The sequence below is a fragment of the Octopus bimaculoides genome, chromosome 11, assembly GCF_046866305.1.
Source record: "Octopus bimaculoides isolate indiv1 chromosome 11, ASM4686630v1, whole genome shotgun sequence".
In the NCBI taxonomy this organism is placed as follows: domain Eukaryota; kingdom Metazoa; phylum Mollusca; class Cephalopoda; order Octopoda; family Octopodidae; genus Octopus; species Octopus bimaculoides.
The window spans coordinates 35,298,646-35,317,590 of NC_142938.1; the positions used below are offsets into that span (position 1 = coordinate 35,298,646).

An 18,945-nucleotide genomic window follows, 5' to 3' on the forward strand; every position below is an offset into this window, starting at 1 on the left:
AGTGGGTTCAAAATACATATTGTAAATAATTATATTCGAATTATCACTCGATTAACACATTATAATTAAAATAAAATTTACGCTACATTAAAATAAACAATAAAAATTCTACAACAGTATATTCGCATACTAGGCTATCTACAACATACATATATACATCAAAATACATAGATGCATACGTACAGACAATATATGTATATAGGCATATATTTATTTGTAAGACATAAATACATGCACGAATACACTTGTATACACATACACATGTGCACGCAATCATGCTCGCGTATGAAAATTATTTAGCGTTGGAACAGGCAAGTGTATCTTAAACTTATGGAGGGGGGAAGTAAGGGTTGGGAAGAGTAACGTATAGATAAAGGACGTTACTAATGTAGAAAGGGAGAAAGTGTGGTTTTCATGAGGAAGGAAAGAAAGGAAAAAAAGGAGAGAAAGAAGGAAAGAAAGAAGGGAAGAAAGAAATAGAGAAAGAAGGAAAGAAAGAGGGAAGTGTAGCATATATAACAAACGTACGCAAAATTGGATTTCGTATGTGTATACAAAAATGTATATTAGCATCACGTATAACAGATATATAGGGATATGTACGTGAATACACACAAATATAATTGTATATGTGTGTATGCACACATTCAAGTATGTATGTGTATAAGCCTGAGCGCACATTCTCATATGTAACATAGACGCGCACACACGAATATATGTATGTATGTGTAAATATAAGCATACACTCTTACCCATGCATATACAAAGACGCACACACACGAAATCATGTATGTATGTACACAAGTGTAAAGTTAGGCTCTATACATAAGCATAAACACACACATACGAATGCATATGCATTGTTATAATACAGACATCCACATAAAAAACTTTTAGGTCTTAACGTATATATGCAGACAACTTTTTAAAGAAATTGCTGAGTGTATAATAGCGAAAATTGGGCAAAAATACATATATTGAACCATCCATAAAAAAAGGTTAAATTTGTTTACACAGGTTAAATTTGTTTACAAAATATTTTAAAATAAATACAAATAAAATAAAATAAAATAAAGTAAAATAAAAACAAGAAAACTATGCATATAACAGTGGAAGGCTTAGGGATCTATACAATATTCTTGCAATGCCAAGTAAATCATGTATAATGTGGTACAAATCCGATAGTGAGATTGCAAACTGGTTTCAAGGAGTCAAAAATTATCAAAAATATACTACCTATTTGGTATGTTATTCTCCAACATTTAGAATTTAGACGCATGTCTACATGAATTTAAAAGTTCACGTCTTTGGTTCAAAGCTTTCTTGTCTTGGAATAAAATATGGAATTTCTCTAACAAACACAACTCACATTTAATTGGTCTTTTATGGGCACCATGCCTGTAAGGTGATGCTCTACCTAAAATCCTCCATGTCACGTTGAAAGGTCGGGTTTTGCTTTCTTTTAATTGCCAGACGTATTTTGCCAGGCCAGTCTTTGTCCTATTTTTGGGGTATCTGAAAGAATTTTTATGTGAATAAAGCCTGGTTTTGAATGAATTTTCCAAAGCCCCTGTGTAAGTTCTATAATTGTGTGAGCCTTCTATCTGGACTTTGACTCTATACACGATATCTTTTTCTAGACATCTCCCTTCCAACGGGACAGGAGGCTCCATCTTTGAAATTGCAGCTTTTTGTGAAAGAATTGGCATTATGATTTTTGGCAATTATCTTGTGCTGGCTAATCAAAGAGGCGAAGTTTTTGCAGCAAGAATAGCTGATCTTAAGCGTTCTTCTATTAATCGTACATCCCAAGTAAATATAATTGTATTTACTTGGGATGTACGATTAATTTGAAATAGCGCATATATAATCATTTGTCATCTTTTAGACTAAAGCATAAGGCAAATAGTATGTTGTTATCAAATAAAATTTGGGAATTAAAGGAAAGTGGTACTAGTTTTAGCCTTAAATGGGAAATTATAAGAAAAGCCCAACCTTATAGAAATAGCAGATATCAATGTGAATTATGCTCTATGGAAACATATGAAATGTTTAAACTCAGAAACAATTCTAACCTGATTAATAACAGATTAGACCTTAGAGTATTGTGTGTACACTGTTCTACTCGCACTTTTAAATATTTAAAAAGTAGCAAACTTAAATAATGTGGTATTTTAACATCTACTATGTTTATCTTAGGCTATTAATTAGCACATATTTAAATTGAAATTGAACTTTTATAACATATTTTTGATCTCTTACCTTAATGTATAATCTTCCTGTGAAAAATAAAATTTCAACTTTATCCATGGATGGTATATGGTTTTACTAAAACTTTCTTCACATCACTTTTGCTATTACTGTTAGTTTTAGTATGTATCTTACTTACTTTACTTTATTTAACTTAAAAGAATAGGATGTTTTGAAATTTCTTAATAGTTTTAAATAGCTTTCAAACCTTTTAAAATTTTATTTAATGCCTGACCCTAAAGGATCCATATTATTCCATTATTCCATGGTTTGTGGTAGTATTATTACTGTTATTTTATGGGTAACTTAAATAAATCTAATCCTTGTTCCATTATTATTTTGTACTTGGCCCATGTTAGTTAACACAAGTTCCTGATTATTTAAGATAGTGTGGTCTAATTGAACTAGTACATAATTATCATGTTCTCTATTGGTTGTTTGGACCGCTATTGTATTCTTTGTTATTCCAACCATTCATTTTATCAGTTTCTTAAACCTTGATGAGTTCATTATTATAAACTATGTAAATCCTATATATCAATTCTTTACATTAGTTATAAAATAAATTTTGTCTCTTATGTGTCCTTTAAATGATATTAGATATATAAGTTTTAATTTTCACCATTATATTCTATGTTAATTCCAATCATTCATTTTACCAGTTTCTTAAACTTTGATGAGTCCATCATTATAAACCATATAAACATGTAAATCCTGTGTATCAATTCTTTATAGTAGTTATAAAATAAATTTTATTTCTTATGTATCTTTTAAATAATATTAGATATATAAGTTTAATTTTAAATTTTAAAATAATTTTTAGTCCAATATATATAAAAAGAATTTTTAATTTCACATCTTATCTATGGTTCTTTATATTAGTGTAAATAAGTCTTAGATGTACTTTACCAAAGCCTTTTAAATTAATACTACTTCATGATTTCTGCATATCGAATGCATTGATTAGTTACATTACTATACACTATTTCTTTTTATTTCTCATTTCATTATTAATTTATTAATTTATAATTAGCTTTTATTTATTCACATTAATTAAGCAAATATTGGTATCTCAAAGTTTCCATACTTAGTATATGTTAAACAATACTGATACATTATTTTGATTAATGAAAACTATAAATGAACATATACTGTATCTGTACATATATAGCAACTTTATTTTATTTTATATACTTTTGACCTAGGTGCCTTATGTTAAACTTCCCCTGCTACATTATAAACTGGTCTGCTAGTAGACCCCCTCCCAAACCTATAATAGTGTGTCACTAAAACCAAAAGAATCTTTATAACCATATCCATGTGTGTTGTTTACCCCTTCCCTTTCCTTATAAGGAAAAGGCTGGTGCCCTCTTAAGCTTTGAATCACTAAGTCTGATAAGATGAAACAAAACAACAAATAAAATCAGTGACAGTTAAAATCTGTTTGGAATTAATTACTAGCCTGTATGGTCTGGCTAAGTCAAAATGGTTTTTTGTATTCTTCCTTTCTACTTGGAGAGTTTAAATGTAGTTACAAAAATATGTCCTTCTGTTGAAATGAAATTTTAGTAAATTTCTATATCTTTGTGCAGCTGAGGATTGCTCTGCATTTTACATTTAATGTAATGCTCACATTGCTTAAATAAATGGAGTCGCATGAAACGATCCTACTGCATTAACTTTGGATATCCTTGTTGCTTATTTTGATTTTAATCACTTTATTTTGGAATTGTTTGGATAATACCATACTTAATTCTGGTGCCTAAACTTAAGTTCCATATTCACCTTGAATCTAAATTTATATATATATATATACTGTCTACCAATGCCAAGTTAGTACTCCTACAAATATCCACTTTTATGTTGGATCTTCCTCTTCACCTTTATCCACCAGAATTTCTAACCATTTCTCGACATTTAAAGATAGAAACAAACGTAATACTACGAGCCTAAGCAAACTAATTTGGGATCTTAAAGATAATAACATTAAATTTAAACTAGACTGGCTAATTCTTTCTATTTCTAGGCCATATGAAAAGGGTGGAAAATTTTGTTCCCTTTGTGTTACAGAACTCTACTTTATTTTATTTTCAAAGAATTACCTGGTAAATACCTTTATAGAAAATTCTTACAGATGTAAACATTGGCAAAAACATGTATTTTCAGCATTTAAATAACAATCATTGTTTTTATAGAAAGCTATCATATTAACCCTTAATATGTGAGTTCATCAAATAGTTCTAGTAAAACAGGTTATTAATTCCCTCACATGTTAGAAGATTAAGATTAAAATTGATCACGATTCACAAAATTTATCTAATCATTCGTTATTTATTAACCTAAATTAGAACATATATTAAATCTTGATATATTCATGTAACAGCAAATACATACAAAAAATATATGTGCGTATGAGTATACGTGTAGAAGTGTTTATATATACACGTGTATTTGTGGGAGAATGTGTGTGTGTCTGTGTGCACATATATTCATGTTTTTGTATAAACTGGATGTGTTTGTATAAATTTTTGTGTACATTTATGTATTAGGTATTATTATTTTTATTTTTATCCTTATTTTTACTCCTATTACTATCACTTATAAGAAATATATAAAAATATATATATACGTATGCTTTATTGGATGTATGTACATTTTTGTGCACAGATATATTTATGCATAAGTTTCTTTATATATTTATATATTCATATATGAGTGTATTTGTGAATTTGTATGGGTGCATATTCGTGTAAATGTATTTTTATATATAAAAAAATGTATGTGTATATTTGGATGTATATATGTGTGTGTGTATATATATATATATATATATATGTGTGTGTGTGTGTGTATATAATTGTGTATACATGTGCATGTATGTGTGTATGTGTATGTATATGTATGTATATATGTGTGTGTATATATATATATATATATATATGTAGATGTATGTATGTATGTTTGTAAGTGTACGTGTGTATATGTGTATGTATATATGTTTATGTATGTATGTATATATATGTGTGTATATATATGTATGAATGCATATGTATATATGTGTGATTAGGTTTTGTGTGTGTATATATATATATATATATGTGTGTGTGTATATATATGTGTATATGTGTATGTGTGTGTAGGCTTGTATATGTATATGTATATAAATTCATATGGGTTTTTTATATATATATGTATTTGTATGTTTGTATGTATGTATGTGCATGTGTGTGTATACGTATATATATGTATACATGTACATATATGTATATGTGTATGTATTTGTTTGGTTATAGGCGTAGATGCATGTATATGTGTATGTATATGTGTGTGTATATTTGTATTTATGTATATATGGGGATGAATATGCATTTATGTGTATTTGTGTATAGGTAGGTATGTGTGTGTATATGTGTAAATTTATGTGTATGTGTGCATATATATATGTGTATATGTGTATATAACTATGTGTGTATGTATGTGTATATATATTTGTATGTATGTGTTGTCCATCCTACTATCTCCAACGGTTTTTTCAAATGAATCACGTCATAACAACTATAGTTATCATACTCGGTCATAATGTCTTACATTTAAGATGATTCCCATGCATTTCCCTGTGGAGAAGTTTACATTTTTAACATCGCCGATTCCTATGGATCGCATGAATTGTAATTCTTCGAAACATATGTCGGAATAAAGTATGCAGTTATAACATGCGTTTTCTCCATTCCTTAAAATTTTATATATATATATATATATATATATATATAGGCGTAAGAGTGGCTGTGTGGTAAGTAGCTTGCTTACCAACCACATGGTTCCGGGTTCAGTCCCACTGCGTGGCACCTTGGGCAAGTGTCTTCTACTATAGCCTCGGGCCGACCAAAGCCTTGAGTGGATTTGGTAGACGGAAACTGAAAGAAGCCTGTCGTATATATGTATATATATATATGTTTGTGTGTCGCTGTCTGTCCCCCCCAACATCGCTTGACAACCGATGCTGGTGTGTTTACGTCCCCGTAACTTAGCTGTTCGGCTAAAGAGACCGATAGAATAAGTACTAGGCTTACAAAGAATAAGTCCTGGGGTTGATTAGCTCGACTAAAAGCGGTGCTCCAGCATGGCCGCAGTCAAATGACTGAAACAAGTAAAACAGTAAAAGAGTATATATATATGTGTATATATATGTATAAATATATATGTATATATATGCATATATATATATATGTGTATATGTATATAGATGTATATAGATATGTGTATATATATATGTTATATATATGAATGTACATATATGTATATATATATGTACATATATGTATATATGTATATATAAATATGTATATATTGATGTATGTGTGTATATATATATATATATATATATATATATATACCGGAGTAAGCACATGAAATGTGCAACAAGATACGGATATATATATATGTGTGTATATATATATATATCCATATATATATATATATATATATATATATATACATATATATATATATATATATATATACGCGTGTGTATATATATATACGCGTGTGTATATATATATACACATGTGTGTATGTGTGTATACATATATACATATATATATATATAGTGAGAATTTACAAAAAAACAAAAGACAAAGATGGTTGTGTAAACAGCAAACAGATGTATTAGTTTAACGCTTGGGAAGTGAGAATGTCTTTTACATTGAGAGCCTACGCTCTTCAACATAAAGGAACACAAAAATAGATATATACATGTGTATAATTATATATATTTGTGTGTCTATATATATATAAATATATATATATGTGTGTATATATATATATATATATATATATATATATATATATATATATATATATATATATATATATATATACACACATACATACATATATGGATATATATATACATATTATGGCCTCAGGCTGACCAAAGCCTTGTGAGTGGATTTCGTACATGGAAACTGAAAGAAGATTGTCATATATATGTGTATATTTGTGTGTGTTTGTGTTTGTACCCACATGTTTGCTTCACAACTGATTTTGCTGTGTTTACATTCCCAAAATTTTAGCGGTTCAACAAAAGACACTAATACGATAAGTACTAGGCTTACAAAGAATAAATCCTGATTTTGAGTTTTTTGACTGAAAGCGGTGCTCCAGCATGGATGCAGTCACATGGCTGAAAGAAGTAAAACAATAAAAAACTATGCCATTTTAATCCCAAGCAAGGCTGGGCATCTCTGCTAGTACATGTATATATATTTGCATGTGTGTCTGTGTTTGTCCCCTCCACCATCACTTGACAACCGATGTTGGTGTGTCCATATCCTGAAAACTTAGTGGTTTGGCAAAATAGACTGATAGAATAAGTCCTGGGGTCAATTTGTTTGATTAAAGGTGGTGCTCCTGCATGGCCACAGTCAAATTACTGAAACAAGTAAAAGAATAAAAGAAAGAATCTATTTCTCTCTTATTAGTAAGCACTGTAAACTTCTGCCAAACCAGAAGTTTCGTTTCGTTTTGTAAAATATAGTGACTGTATGCTTGTTAAAAATAACCTTTTAAGAAATCATTCTTTATTTGTTTTCAGATTCCATGCAAAATAAAATCATATAAAACGAATAACTTTAGTAACACCAAAGCTTTATATCATACCACAACATGGTTGAGCACTTTGAAATCTGTAAGTTTTTTTTTCATTTTTTATAACTGTTTTTTCTTTATTTTGTAAATGTTGCTTCTTTAGACAACTTCAAGCAATTGATTTATGCCTCTCATGTAATATGCTTTTTTTTCCCCTCAAAATGGATGTCATGTAGGAATGTGGGAAATTTGGTGAATGACCCAGTTGTGCATGTGTGTGTGTATACATAGAGACACATATACATGCACATGTGTGCATGCACACACATACACACACACACGTACACAGCTTTACCATTCAATTTTGTAGAGATGGGTGAGTCTTCTCGAGAACTGCATATTGCCAGTCATCTCAGTCTTTGTCATCTCATCTGTGAGGCTCAGAATACTGAGATCAGCTTTCAGTACTTCATTCCATGTCTTGCTGGTTCTTCTTCTTTTATATGCTCTATCCATATTTAGTGATCAGCACTTATTTTTGCAGCTATCTTCATTCATACACATCACATGTCCATACCAGCAACTACATCTTATGCTCAGTTTTTCTTTCAGCACATTTGTACTGCCTTTCATGCATACTTACACTGCATATCCATTGGAGCATGCTCGCTTCATTTCTTTCCAGTCTTCTCAAATCTTCTGCATTCAAAACCCATGTCTTACTACTATGCAACATTATAGTTCTAACACACGTATCATACAATTTTCTCATATGTATAAATACACGTGCATGGTAAATGTCTTACAGTATGTGAGATAGCCACTTATTTAACCAATTGAGAAACCACATTTGATTAATATTTGTAGCTAATTCATTTCATTTATGACTCTAATGCAAAATTTTCCACATCCATCTCCTCTTGAATGTAGTCATTTGAGCTTCAACTAATAAATATGAATTTCTTTATTAAATTAAAAAGAAATACTCTAGAGAAAGAGGCAAGTTTATGAAAGATGATTTTTCTAAGCCAACTTACTCTACTAAGGTTCTTAAAGAAGATATAAATATTCCAGAATCACATTTGCATCCTGTATCAAATTGTGGTCTGTTAAAAGAAAGTCAGAAAGTTTAATTTTTTAATAACAATCACCATATTATTCCTTATCTCTAGCATGAGAGCTTCGATCATGCTCAATATTGATTTCATGAATACTAAATACAGCTGAGATTGAACCAATACATCAGCAGGTCCAAGTCCTGAGCCTTCATCGTTGGAATGAGCCCTTATTCTTTGAAAGCAGAGAAACAAGCCAAAACAAACATAAAACAAGGTCATATTCTACTTTGATAATGTTTGTCATAGAAAAATTGTACAACTATCCATGTATGGCAAATGGACTACAAGGAAATAAGGACAAGATTATTGTCAAATTGCTTGAGATGTTTCAAACTGAGATGTTGAGAAGACTGTCTTCCAGTCATTTTCTACATTTAATAGCTTTTCATTGTAGCACTGCCATAACTCATTCTTTCAGAATTACTATCTGCAAATGTGTCATTATCCATCTGTACACTCATCTCTCTCACAATGTCTGAATTTTCTCTGATAGAGTGCCATGCAAACTGGAACACCTCATGCCTCTAGTAATCATGTTGAAGAACACTGACAAAACCCTTGCTAAATAGACTTGTCATCTAACTTCTTTCTAGCTATCTGGTATAATTCTCTGCTACCCCATTCTTCTAATCTTTCCAAGCCTGTCTCTTTGCATTTATGGTTTTGTTTACTTCACTGTTCCACTACCACATTACTCTCAGTCTAACTTGCATATTGCACCAGTCACAGATTTGGCCTGTAGCTCTAAATAAGTTGTCATGTAGGAACCTCTAGTTGTCATGGATGTTATACAGCTTATCTTCTTCTCATCTTCAAATAGTACTTCTCTAAATTTATGGCCATTCAGTAGATCTTTAAGCTATATCTCTGTTTCAAGACTGATTTCTGTCTCTAAGCCCTTCTAGCTCTAAGTCTGAAGTCACTAACCACAAACATATGTTGGGTTGTACATCCTTCATCAGAGGAGGACTTCACATTCACAATCAACTATCCATTTCATTTTCTGAAAAGGAATGAGTCAATCTAGCTTGTGTGTTCACATGGTTAATGGTGATCAGGTGACTTATTGGTTTCCCGAAGTTAGTGTTGCTTATCATTAGGTTATTTGAACCACAGAACTCCAAGATCCTGGTTCCCTACTCATTTTTAGAACCAAAGCTACATCCCCTATGTACACTATGGAATCCACCAGAGTGCTGCCCAACATGTCTGATGTAGTCATCAGTCATGAAGACAAGATCAAAGACCTGTTCAGATTGAGAAGTATATGAATAGATAAATGTCACTGTCATATTTTCCAAGATTAATCTAAGCTAAACTATCTCCCTCTGACTATCTTGATCACTTCATCTACCCTTTTCTCTGCCACCGCCTACCCAGAAGAATTTATAGCTTTGTTCTTTGCCTGTAAGGGATGTAGCTGAGGCTCCCTCCACCTTATTTTTTGCATGCAGCACATGTCTACACACTTCTGCTCTGGTATTTCAAGAATCTTGATGAGCATATCATTCATTGTGCCTATGTTGATTGTGGCTTCTCTAAAGATGTAAATTTAACAGGAAGAGCAAGTGGGTAGTTGGGGGACAGTTTTCATTGTCTGAAAAGAAGGTTTGTGTGAACATTTACATGTGGGCAGAGGGGTCGAGCACATGTTTGATTATTCAATATTGCCACTCAATAAATTATGTCCTTTAGATACCAAGTAGCCTCTACTGAAAAGGGGTACATAGCTAGAAACATCAACGAAAATTAGCAATGGTGAGTATGTGTATATACATACACCACACAGACATAATATATATATTTACTTGTATATATAAGTGCAAGCATAACAGTGTGGTTAGAAACTTTGCTTCACATAGTTACAAATTCAGTCCTACTATGTGGCACCAAAGCCCTATGAGTGGATTCAGTTGACTGAAATTGAGAGAAAACATTATCTGTGTGGATTGTGTGTGTGTGTGTACATACTTACATACATACATACAGACAGATGCACACGCACATACACACGCACACACAGACACACGCACACACACACACAGACACACACACAAGTTGTCTAGGGATCCATAAGTCAGGAAAATATGCACTCATATATGTGTCAATACAGTGAGTATATTATCTGAAGTGTCCAGTATTATACATTCACTGTGGCTGATCATACCAATCGGTTTTATGCTAGAGATTCAACCCTACTCTCATCAGAGGTAGCTGATATGGAATCAAATATTTCATTCCATATCAGCTACCTCTGATGAGCATAGGGTTACATAATCAGGCTGTTACCTAACACTCCGTTGAATCCCTTGCACGAAACCAATAGGTAAGATCGGGTGTAATGGTCATGTAATACTGTACACTTCAGATATTATATATATATACATATATTAGGTTGAGGGAAAAGTTCATGCACCGTGTTAAAATAATGCTTTTTCATATATTTTTGTGGTGTGTGTGTGTTCATTCAGTTCATTATCTTAACATGGCACACAGAATTTTTTCTCAACTTGTGTATGTATATATATATATATATATATACGTAATTCACAGTATACGGATTCAACTAATCCAGTGGTATTCATAAAAAGCTCCTTAATGTATCATTCTACAAAACACATAGAATATATAGTATGATGCAAAAGAAGAATATGAGAAGTGTATAAAATTATAAATAGAGAAGTATACCAAAATTATTTACTTTTTCCTTTTTAATATCTTACTAAATTTCCCTTCCCTTCTAAAGAAAACCATTTTATTAACTCGATTTTAATAAACCTCTGTACTTTTCTTTCGTTGAAATGGAAAAAGCCTTTGACAGGGTCTCCAATCCCTTATCTTGTCATCAATGTGGAAACTAGAGATAGATGAGTGGTTAGTGAGAGCTGTACAAGCTACATACTTATTATCTTCCATATCTTATCATCATCATCATTATCATCATCGTTTAATGTCCGCTTTCCATGCTGGCATGGGTTGGATGGTTTGACTGAGAACTGGCAAGCCAGGAGGCTGTACCAGGAGGCTGTACCAGGCTTCTATCTGATCTGGCAAGGTTTCTACAGCTGGATGCCCTTCCTAACACCAACTACTCTGAGAGTGTAGTGGGTGTTTTTTACGTGTCACCTGCATGGGTGCCAGTCAGGTGGCACTAGCATCAGCCACAACTACAATTTCACTTGACCCAATAGGTCTTCTCAAGTACAGCATATTGCCTGATAATTGAAGGGTACTTTTAAACAGGCCGGTTATGTGACACTGGCATTAGCCACAGCTATGATCTCACTTGGCTTGCTGGGTCTTTTCAAGCACAGCATATCTCCAAAGGTCTTGGTCGCTTGTCATTGCTTCTGTGAGGCCCAACATTTGAAGGTCGTGCTTGACCACTTCATCCCATGTCTTCCTGGGTTTTCTCCACTGTTAGGGTGTGACACTTTTTCACACAGCTGTCCTCATCCATACACAATACATAACTATACCAGCACAGTTGTCTCTCTTGCACACCACATCCGATGCTTCTTATGTTCAACTTTTCTCTCAAGGTGCTTACACTCTGTCATGTATGCACACTGACATTACACATCTAGCAGAGCATACTCGCTTCGTTTCTTTCAAGCCTATGCATGTCCTCAGCAGTCACAGCCCATGTTTCACTACCGTGCAGCATAGCTGTTCACACACATGCATCATACAGTCTACCTGAGCGAGAGGCCTTTTGTTATCAGCAGAGGTAGGAGCTCTCTGAACTTTGTCCAGGCTATTCTTATTGTCGCAGCTACGCTCCCAGAACATCTGCTCTCCCTCCCCTACTGACTTGGTCACCTAAGTAACAGAAGCTATCAACTACTAGTTTCTGCACCTGGCCTATGATGGAATCTGTTTTCTGTACACCTTCGGTATTTATTGCCCCTGTGCATCTCCTTCACACAAAAACTATCTTCCCAGTTAATCTTCCTTTGATATTGCTGCACATCTTATGTGTCCTCAGCTTACACTAAGTATATCTTATGGAGTTTCTACCTACATCTTTTTTACAGATTGAGCAGGGCCATCTACCTGAAGGGATTTGTGATTTGTCTGCCTTCTAACCTATTAAGACTTTGGTTTTTGCTAGATTGACTCTAAGGCTTTTCAATTCTAGACCTTGCTTCCACACCTGAAACATCCTGGTAGTGACTCAGTTATTAGAGTAGGATCATCACCATAGAGGATCTCCCAGGGACAGCCTGTCTTAAATTCCTCTGTTATTGCTTGGAGGACTATGATGAATAATAGGGTTTGAAGACTGCTCCTTGGTGGACTCCTACTTCTACCCAGAATTCTTCACTATACTCCTTGCCAACCTTCACTTTACTGACAGCATCCCTGTATGTAGCTTGTACAGCTCTCACTAACCACTCATCTATCTCTAGTTTCCACATTGATGACAAGATAAAGGATTGGAGACCCTGTCAAAGGCTTTTTCCATTTCAACGAAAGAAGTACAGAGGTTTATCTTTGGCTAGGAATTTCTCCTGCAGCTGTCTTATCATAAATATAGCATCAGTGGTGTTTCTCCCTGGCACAAACCCAAACTGCATCTTGTCTAATCTAACTCTCTCTAATTATTTGGGCTATGACCCTCTCCATGACTTTGATCACCTGATCCAACAATTTGATACCTCTGTAATTATTCATATCTAATGTGTCACTTTTACCTTTGTAGCAGTTGACTATGGTGTTGCTTCAACAGTCATTGGGTGTGACTCCTTCATGTATCACCTGGTTGACTATATGAGTGACTAGACTATAGCCTACACTGCCAGATTGTTTTGAAAATTGACTCTCTGCATTTAGAAATGTTGTGTTGAGGTATAATTATATACACAGAATTCTTTTAACCTGACAAGCAAGCTTAATATCTGCATTAATTTAAAAATTGTATATATATATATATATATATATATATATATAAAATTATAATATAGGGTATCTAAGGGATACCGCCACGCTGAAAAATAGCAGTCAAATCTTGACTCTAAACCACAATAAATGTTCATATAGCACAAAGAGCGAAGACGAAGACAAAATTTTGTCTTCGTCTTCGCTCTTTGTGCTATATGAACATTTATTGTGGTTTAGAGTCAAGATTTGACTGCTATTTTTCAGCGTGGCGGTATCTCTTAGATACCCTATATTATAATTTTAAATAATTGTTACCTTTGATGGTTTTTATTCCCATGCTGGCCACTTGATAAAATCAATATTTTAAATATCGATCTTATCCTTATTTATATATATATATATATATATATATATATATATATATATATATATATATACATTAATTGTACATATATTAATTTATTATTTATTGCAAATTATAAAATCAATTATTTGTACATGTTTATTAAGCTGTGAAACAATTGTTGTTAAATATGAATATCCAATGGTAAAATAAATTTTAGCGTAGTATATTTCTCTCTTTATTTATAATTCTATAAATGTATGTATGTATGTATGTATGTATGTATGTATGTATGTATGTATCTATCTATCTATCTATATATATATATATATATATATATGTGTGTGTGTGTGCGTGTGTGTGTGTGTGTGTGTGTGTGTGTGAGTGTGTGTGTGTGTGTGTGCGTGCATATGTTCCTTATGGAGTTGAAAACTGAGTTGCTGATTTTGAAATATGAGGTATCAAAAGATTCAGTAATCTTTCAGCTACTAAATAAAGTATGTTTTTTGCACAACAACTCATTTTTACTACAAACGTAATCTCAAGAATGAGGTTGGGTCGCACAATTTTGAGGTCTTTAGCTTAGGGAGGCAACTCTGCCTGAACACTGTTTATGTCTAAGATAGAGCATAATGTGAAAATGTTTTAAATAGATGGAGTTTTACTAGGAAATGAAACTTCAAAAGTATACCATCAACTTTATTAGTATTACTTAATAGATAATCTTTTAAATGTGAAATATGTTTGTCTTTGTTTTGTTTAGCCTAGAGTTGCCTCTGATGTAACAGTCCCATCACATAGATTTTTTTCCTTCCTAAAATACTGTAAATCTGTCTTTCTTTTGATGTAAGGGTGTGTTTTAAGAGAGATTTTGCTGTTATCTATAGTAGCTCAAGTTACCACTGAGACACCAGCGTGTGTGTGTGTGTGTGCATGCGTTTTGTTGTAAAAAAATGCATTTTCTCAGAATATTTTGCTCAATAACTTTTTAAGAAATCTCAACATCTTTCTTACTGCTAACCATTCAACTTCAAATTACAATTGTTAATTGTTGGAAGTCAACTAGACTGAAATGTACATATGGTGTTATCGTATAGAGTGGAAGTTCAATACGAAGTTTTGAACTCATCTTGTGGTTAGTAATCTATTACCTTAAATTTGAAACCATTAAGTCTTTAAGCATTATTTTACTGAGTTTTAGTCTTTCGACTGTCGCCATGATGGGATATCACTTTCAAAAATTTAATTGATCACAATGACCTCAGTACATATTTGAATCTGGCATTTATTTTATAAATCTCTGCTTGATGAATTTTGAGACATAGGGGGACACAGTACTCAATTTAACAACAAATGTAAACACAGACACGCACACACACACACACACATATTAGGTGCAAGAATGACTGTGTGGTCGAGAAGTTTTCTTCTCAACCACATGGTTCCACGTTCAATCCCTCTGCATGCTACCTTGGACAAGTGTTTTTTCTCTAGCCCTAGGGCAACCACAGAATTGTGACTGAATTTGGTAGATGGAAACTGCAGCGTTGTTCATCAGAAAATGACTGAAAAACATATTTATAAAGAAGAGTTGTTTGTTTCATACTCTTTGTGTGCCAATTCTTCTCATAAGAAAGGAACAAATAATATAATGTGGCTGTAGGTTATAACACTTGAGCAATGCCAGGTTGCATTGCTAGTAATAAAACTCACAGAAAATGTAATTGGTATTTTATGCTTTATCATAGTAGTAGTTGAATAATATTCTTAAGGCCGCAATTTACTCACATGCAGCATCTTTCAGAGCTTGTTGTTAATTCAGTTCTTAACCAAATTGAAAACTGTTAACATTTTTGAAGAGAACTGGTCCCTGGCTACATGTTGGCATAAAACAAATTGAGATTTGATCCAGTAGTAAAAAGTTTACATCAAAATTTGTAGCAACGTTATAGGAGAGTAAGTAATGCCACCAATCAAATTTACATCTAAAGAACTTTTTTATTTTAAAAGCAGAATATATTTATCTTAGCTTCAATGATAGAAGAAAGAATAAAGAATTTCATAGTTTTTGTCCCATTAAACAAAAATTTGTATCAAAAACATTGTGAGGTAAAATGTCATGAAAAAATATAAGTAATGCAAAAAATTGGATTTAAGTATAATTAACTTTTTTTTATTTTAAAAACAAACTATATTTTAATTAAGCTTAAATGATAGAGCTCAATTCGAGGAATTTTATGGTATCAATCTCATGCAATGAAGTTTTGAAAGAAAAAAGTTATGAGTGTTTGAGGATGATAATATAGTTCTATACTTTTTATGAATATAGTTCTATAAGGGGGCTTTTAATATATGTCACAAGCATCATTGAGGTAAGGAAAAAAATTATCAGCAACACTGCTAATTGACACATTATTAATTAGCATAATAGCATAGCCTGGAAAAAAACATGGATTATATGGGAAAATGCTTGCATTTTTCGGGCAAGAGAAATAATATTCTTAAGATTATAAACCTGGAAAATTACAGGACAAGTTATTACACTTGGAAAAGTTCAGGACAACTTATTACATCTGGTAAAGTACAGAGCAAGAAGAGTTTTACTTAAAATATCGCAGCTAAGGATAAAATTTGAATATTAAAAATTATTTGATTTTAATTTACAAAGTATTAGGTCATCAAGTTTGAAATTCATAGAAAAGAAAAAAAAGTTTGCTTATGTTTTATAAATACAAGGAATAGTTTTATTCATCAAAGTATACACCCATATTGTCAGTACACATTTGCCTTTTCAGTGGTTAGGATTAGAACTGTAAAAGCCTGGCAATAAAATCTTGGAAAGCCTGTTTTACAGCATCGTCAGAATTAAATTATTTTCCTATCAAAAAGGTATCCAAATTCTGGAAGAAGTGGTAGTCAGTGGGGGCAAGATCAGGTGAGTATGGTGGATGATGGAGAACTTCTAACTCCAGCTCTTGTACTTTCACCAATGTCCTTTTTGCAATGTGTGGTCTGGTGTTGTCTTGCAATAGAATAGGAGTGGATCTGTTGAGTAATCTAGGTTGTTCTTTTGTAAGTTTCTGCATCATTTGGTCCAGCTGGCTGCAGTATACTTCGGCCGTGATTGATGAGTCAAGTTTAATGAAATCGTAATGGATCACACCTGTGCCACACCACCAAACACACACCATTTTCTTTTGATGAATTTTGCTTTTTGGACTGTGTTTTGGTGGCTCATCTTTGTCTAACCATTGTGCTGAATGTTTACTGTTGTTGTATTAGATCCATTTCTCATCACATGTTACAATTTGATTAAAAAATTATTCATTTTTGTGACGAGAAAGTAGAATAATGCAGGCTTCCAAATGTTGTTGTTTCTGATTTTCATTGAGTTCATGTGGAACCCACTTATCCAACTTTTTCTCTTTATTGATTTGAACTAGGTGAGTCAGTGTTGTTTGCTTGCTAACACCAAACAACAACAATAATTTATAAGCACTCTGAGATGGATCTGACTTGATGGTGGCTTTCAGTTTGTCATTATCCACCTTTGTTTCTGGTTGACCATGCTGCTCATTTGTGAAGTCAAAGTTACCAGAATGAAATTTTGCAAGCTAATTTAATAGTGTCTGCTGTGTAGAATGAAATACTCCATTAATATTCCGACCTGTCTATGATGCTGTATTTCAAAGAAAGAACTCATATTTCAAAGCTGTACGAATTTCTGACTTATCCATCTGTAAACAAAGATAACAAAAAACAATTTATAAATACTTTATAAGTGCAAAATGAGTTAGAATAAAGAAACAGATGTGTCAGCTTTCTAACAAAAAATAAAGATTGTCACAATGTAATAATAGCACAAAATGAGCAGCTGTCAAATTTTACCATATACCTTACTACAAACTTCATACTTGACGATCTAATGACATTATAATTAAAAAAGGTGCCATCATTTTGTTAAAATATTGACACACCAAAATACTTAAAATATGAGAGCTAGAAGTACCAATAAAGCTAAATTTTTATGGAAAGTAGAATAGTATATATGGTAGGCAAATTCATTATGAAAAAAATAGGCACTGGGCTAAAACTAAAAATGTGAAGACTTGGCAATAACTTAGGCAATAACTTAAGCAAATTTTACTGTGAATTTGTTGTTATAGGTAGATTTTACTGTAATATATAACTAATTTTTGTATTCTATTTATTGTACAAACTAATTATGTACTACTATTATTTTTTATAACCTATTTTCAAATTTCTAATTCTTAATTAAGAATTAAAAAAATGAATTTTTTTAAAGTGCAAAAAAATTCCAATTGAGTTATTTTTAATTTTTCATAGAAGTAACAAGTAATAACAGCTAGAAGTTATAACTTTTTAGTTTTAATAAAAGCTAATATTTTCTAAATCTAAATATTTTATTTAAAATTTTATCCTTAGCTGCAATATTTTAGGTAGAAATTTTCTTGTTATGTACTTTAGTAGATGTAATAAGTTGTCCTGAACTTTTCCAAGTGTAATAACTTGTCCTGTACTTTTCTAAGGTTATAATCTCAAGAATAATATTTCTTTTGCTTGCATTTTCCCATGTAATATAACATATGTGAGTTTCTGCAAACTGATTGTCACTATTGCATAACTCAGTTGATCTAATTAACTTGCTGCCTTGATATTATCAGCAAAAATGTACAATACAGTGTTTGTTTTATGCCTGTATATTACTGAGTCATGTATTATAGGTAAACAAGTTACTATAGT

The 18,945-nt window shown here is 32.2% G+C and overlaps 1 protein-coding gene across 7 annotated transcripts in view; it reads left to right on the forward strand.

Annotated features, from left to right (window-relative positions):
• Window positions 1-18,945, forward strand: part of LOC106874397 (uncharacterized) — a 300,833-nt gene that overhangs the window by 92,412 nt on the left and 189,476 nt on the right. For 6 of the 7 annotated variants that reach the window (XM_089359809.1, XM_052971686.2, XM_089359808.1 and 3 more), the window contains exon 2: window positions 7,844-7,936. The exons of the other annotated variant lie outside the window; for it this stretch is intronic. Coding sequence is in view for 3 of the 6 variants with exons in the window: in XM_052971686.2 (XP_052827646.1) it covers window positions 7,844-7,936 (93 nt within the window). In the remaining 3 variants the exon portion in view is untranslated. The remainder of the gene's footprint in view (window positions 1-7,843; window positions 7,937-18,945) is intronic. 7 annotated transcript variants of the gene reach the window in all.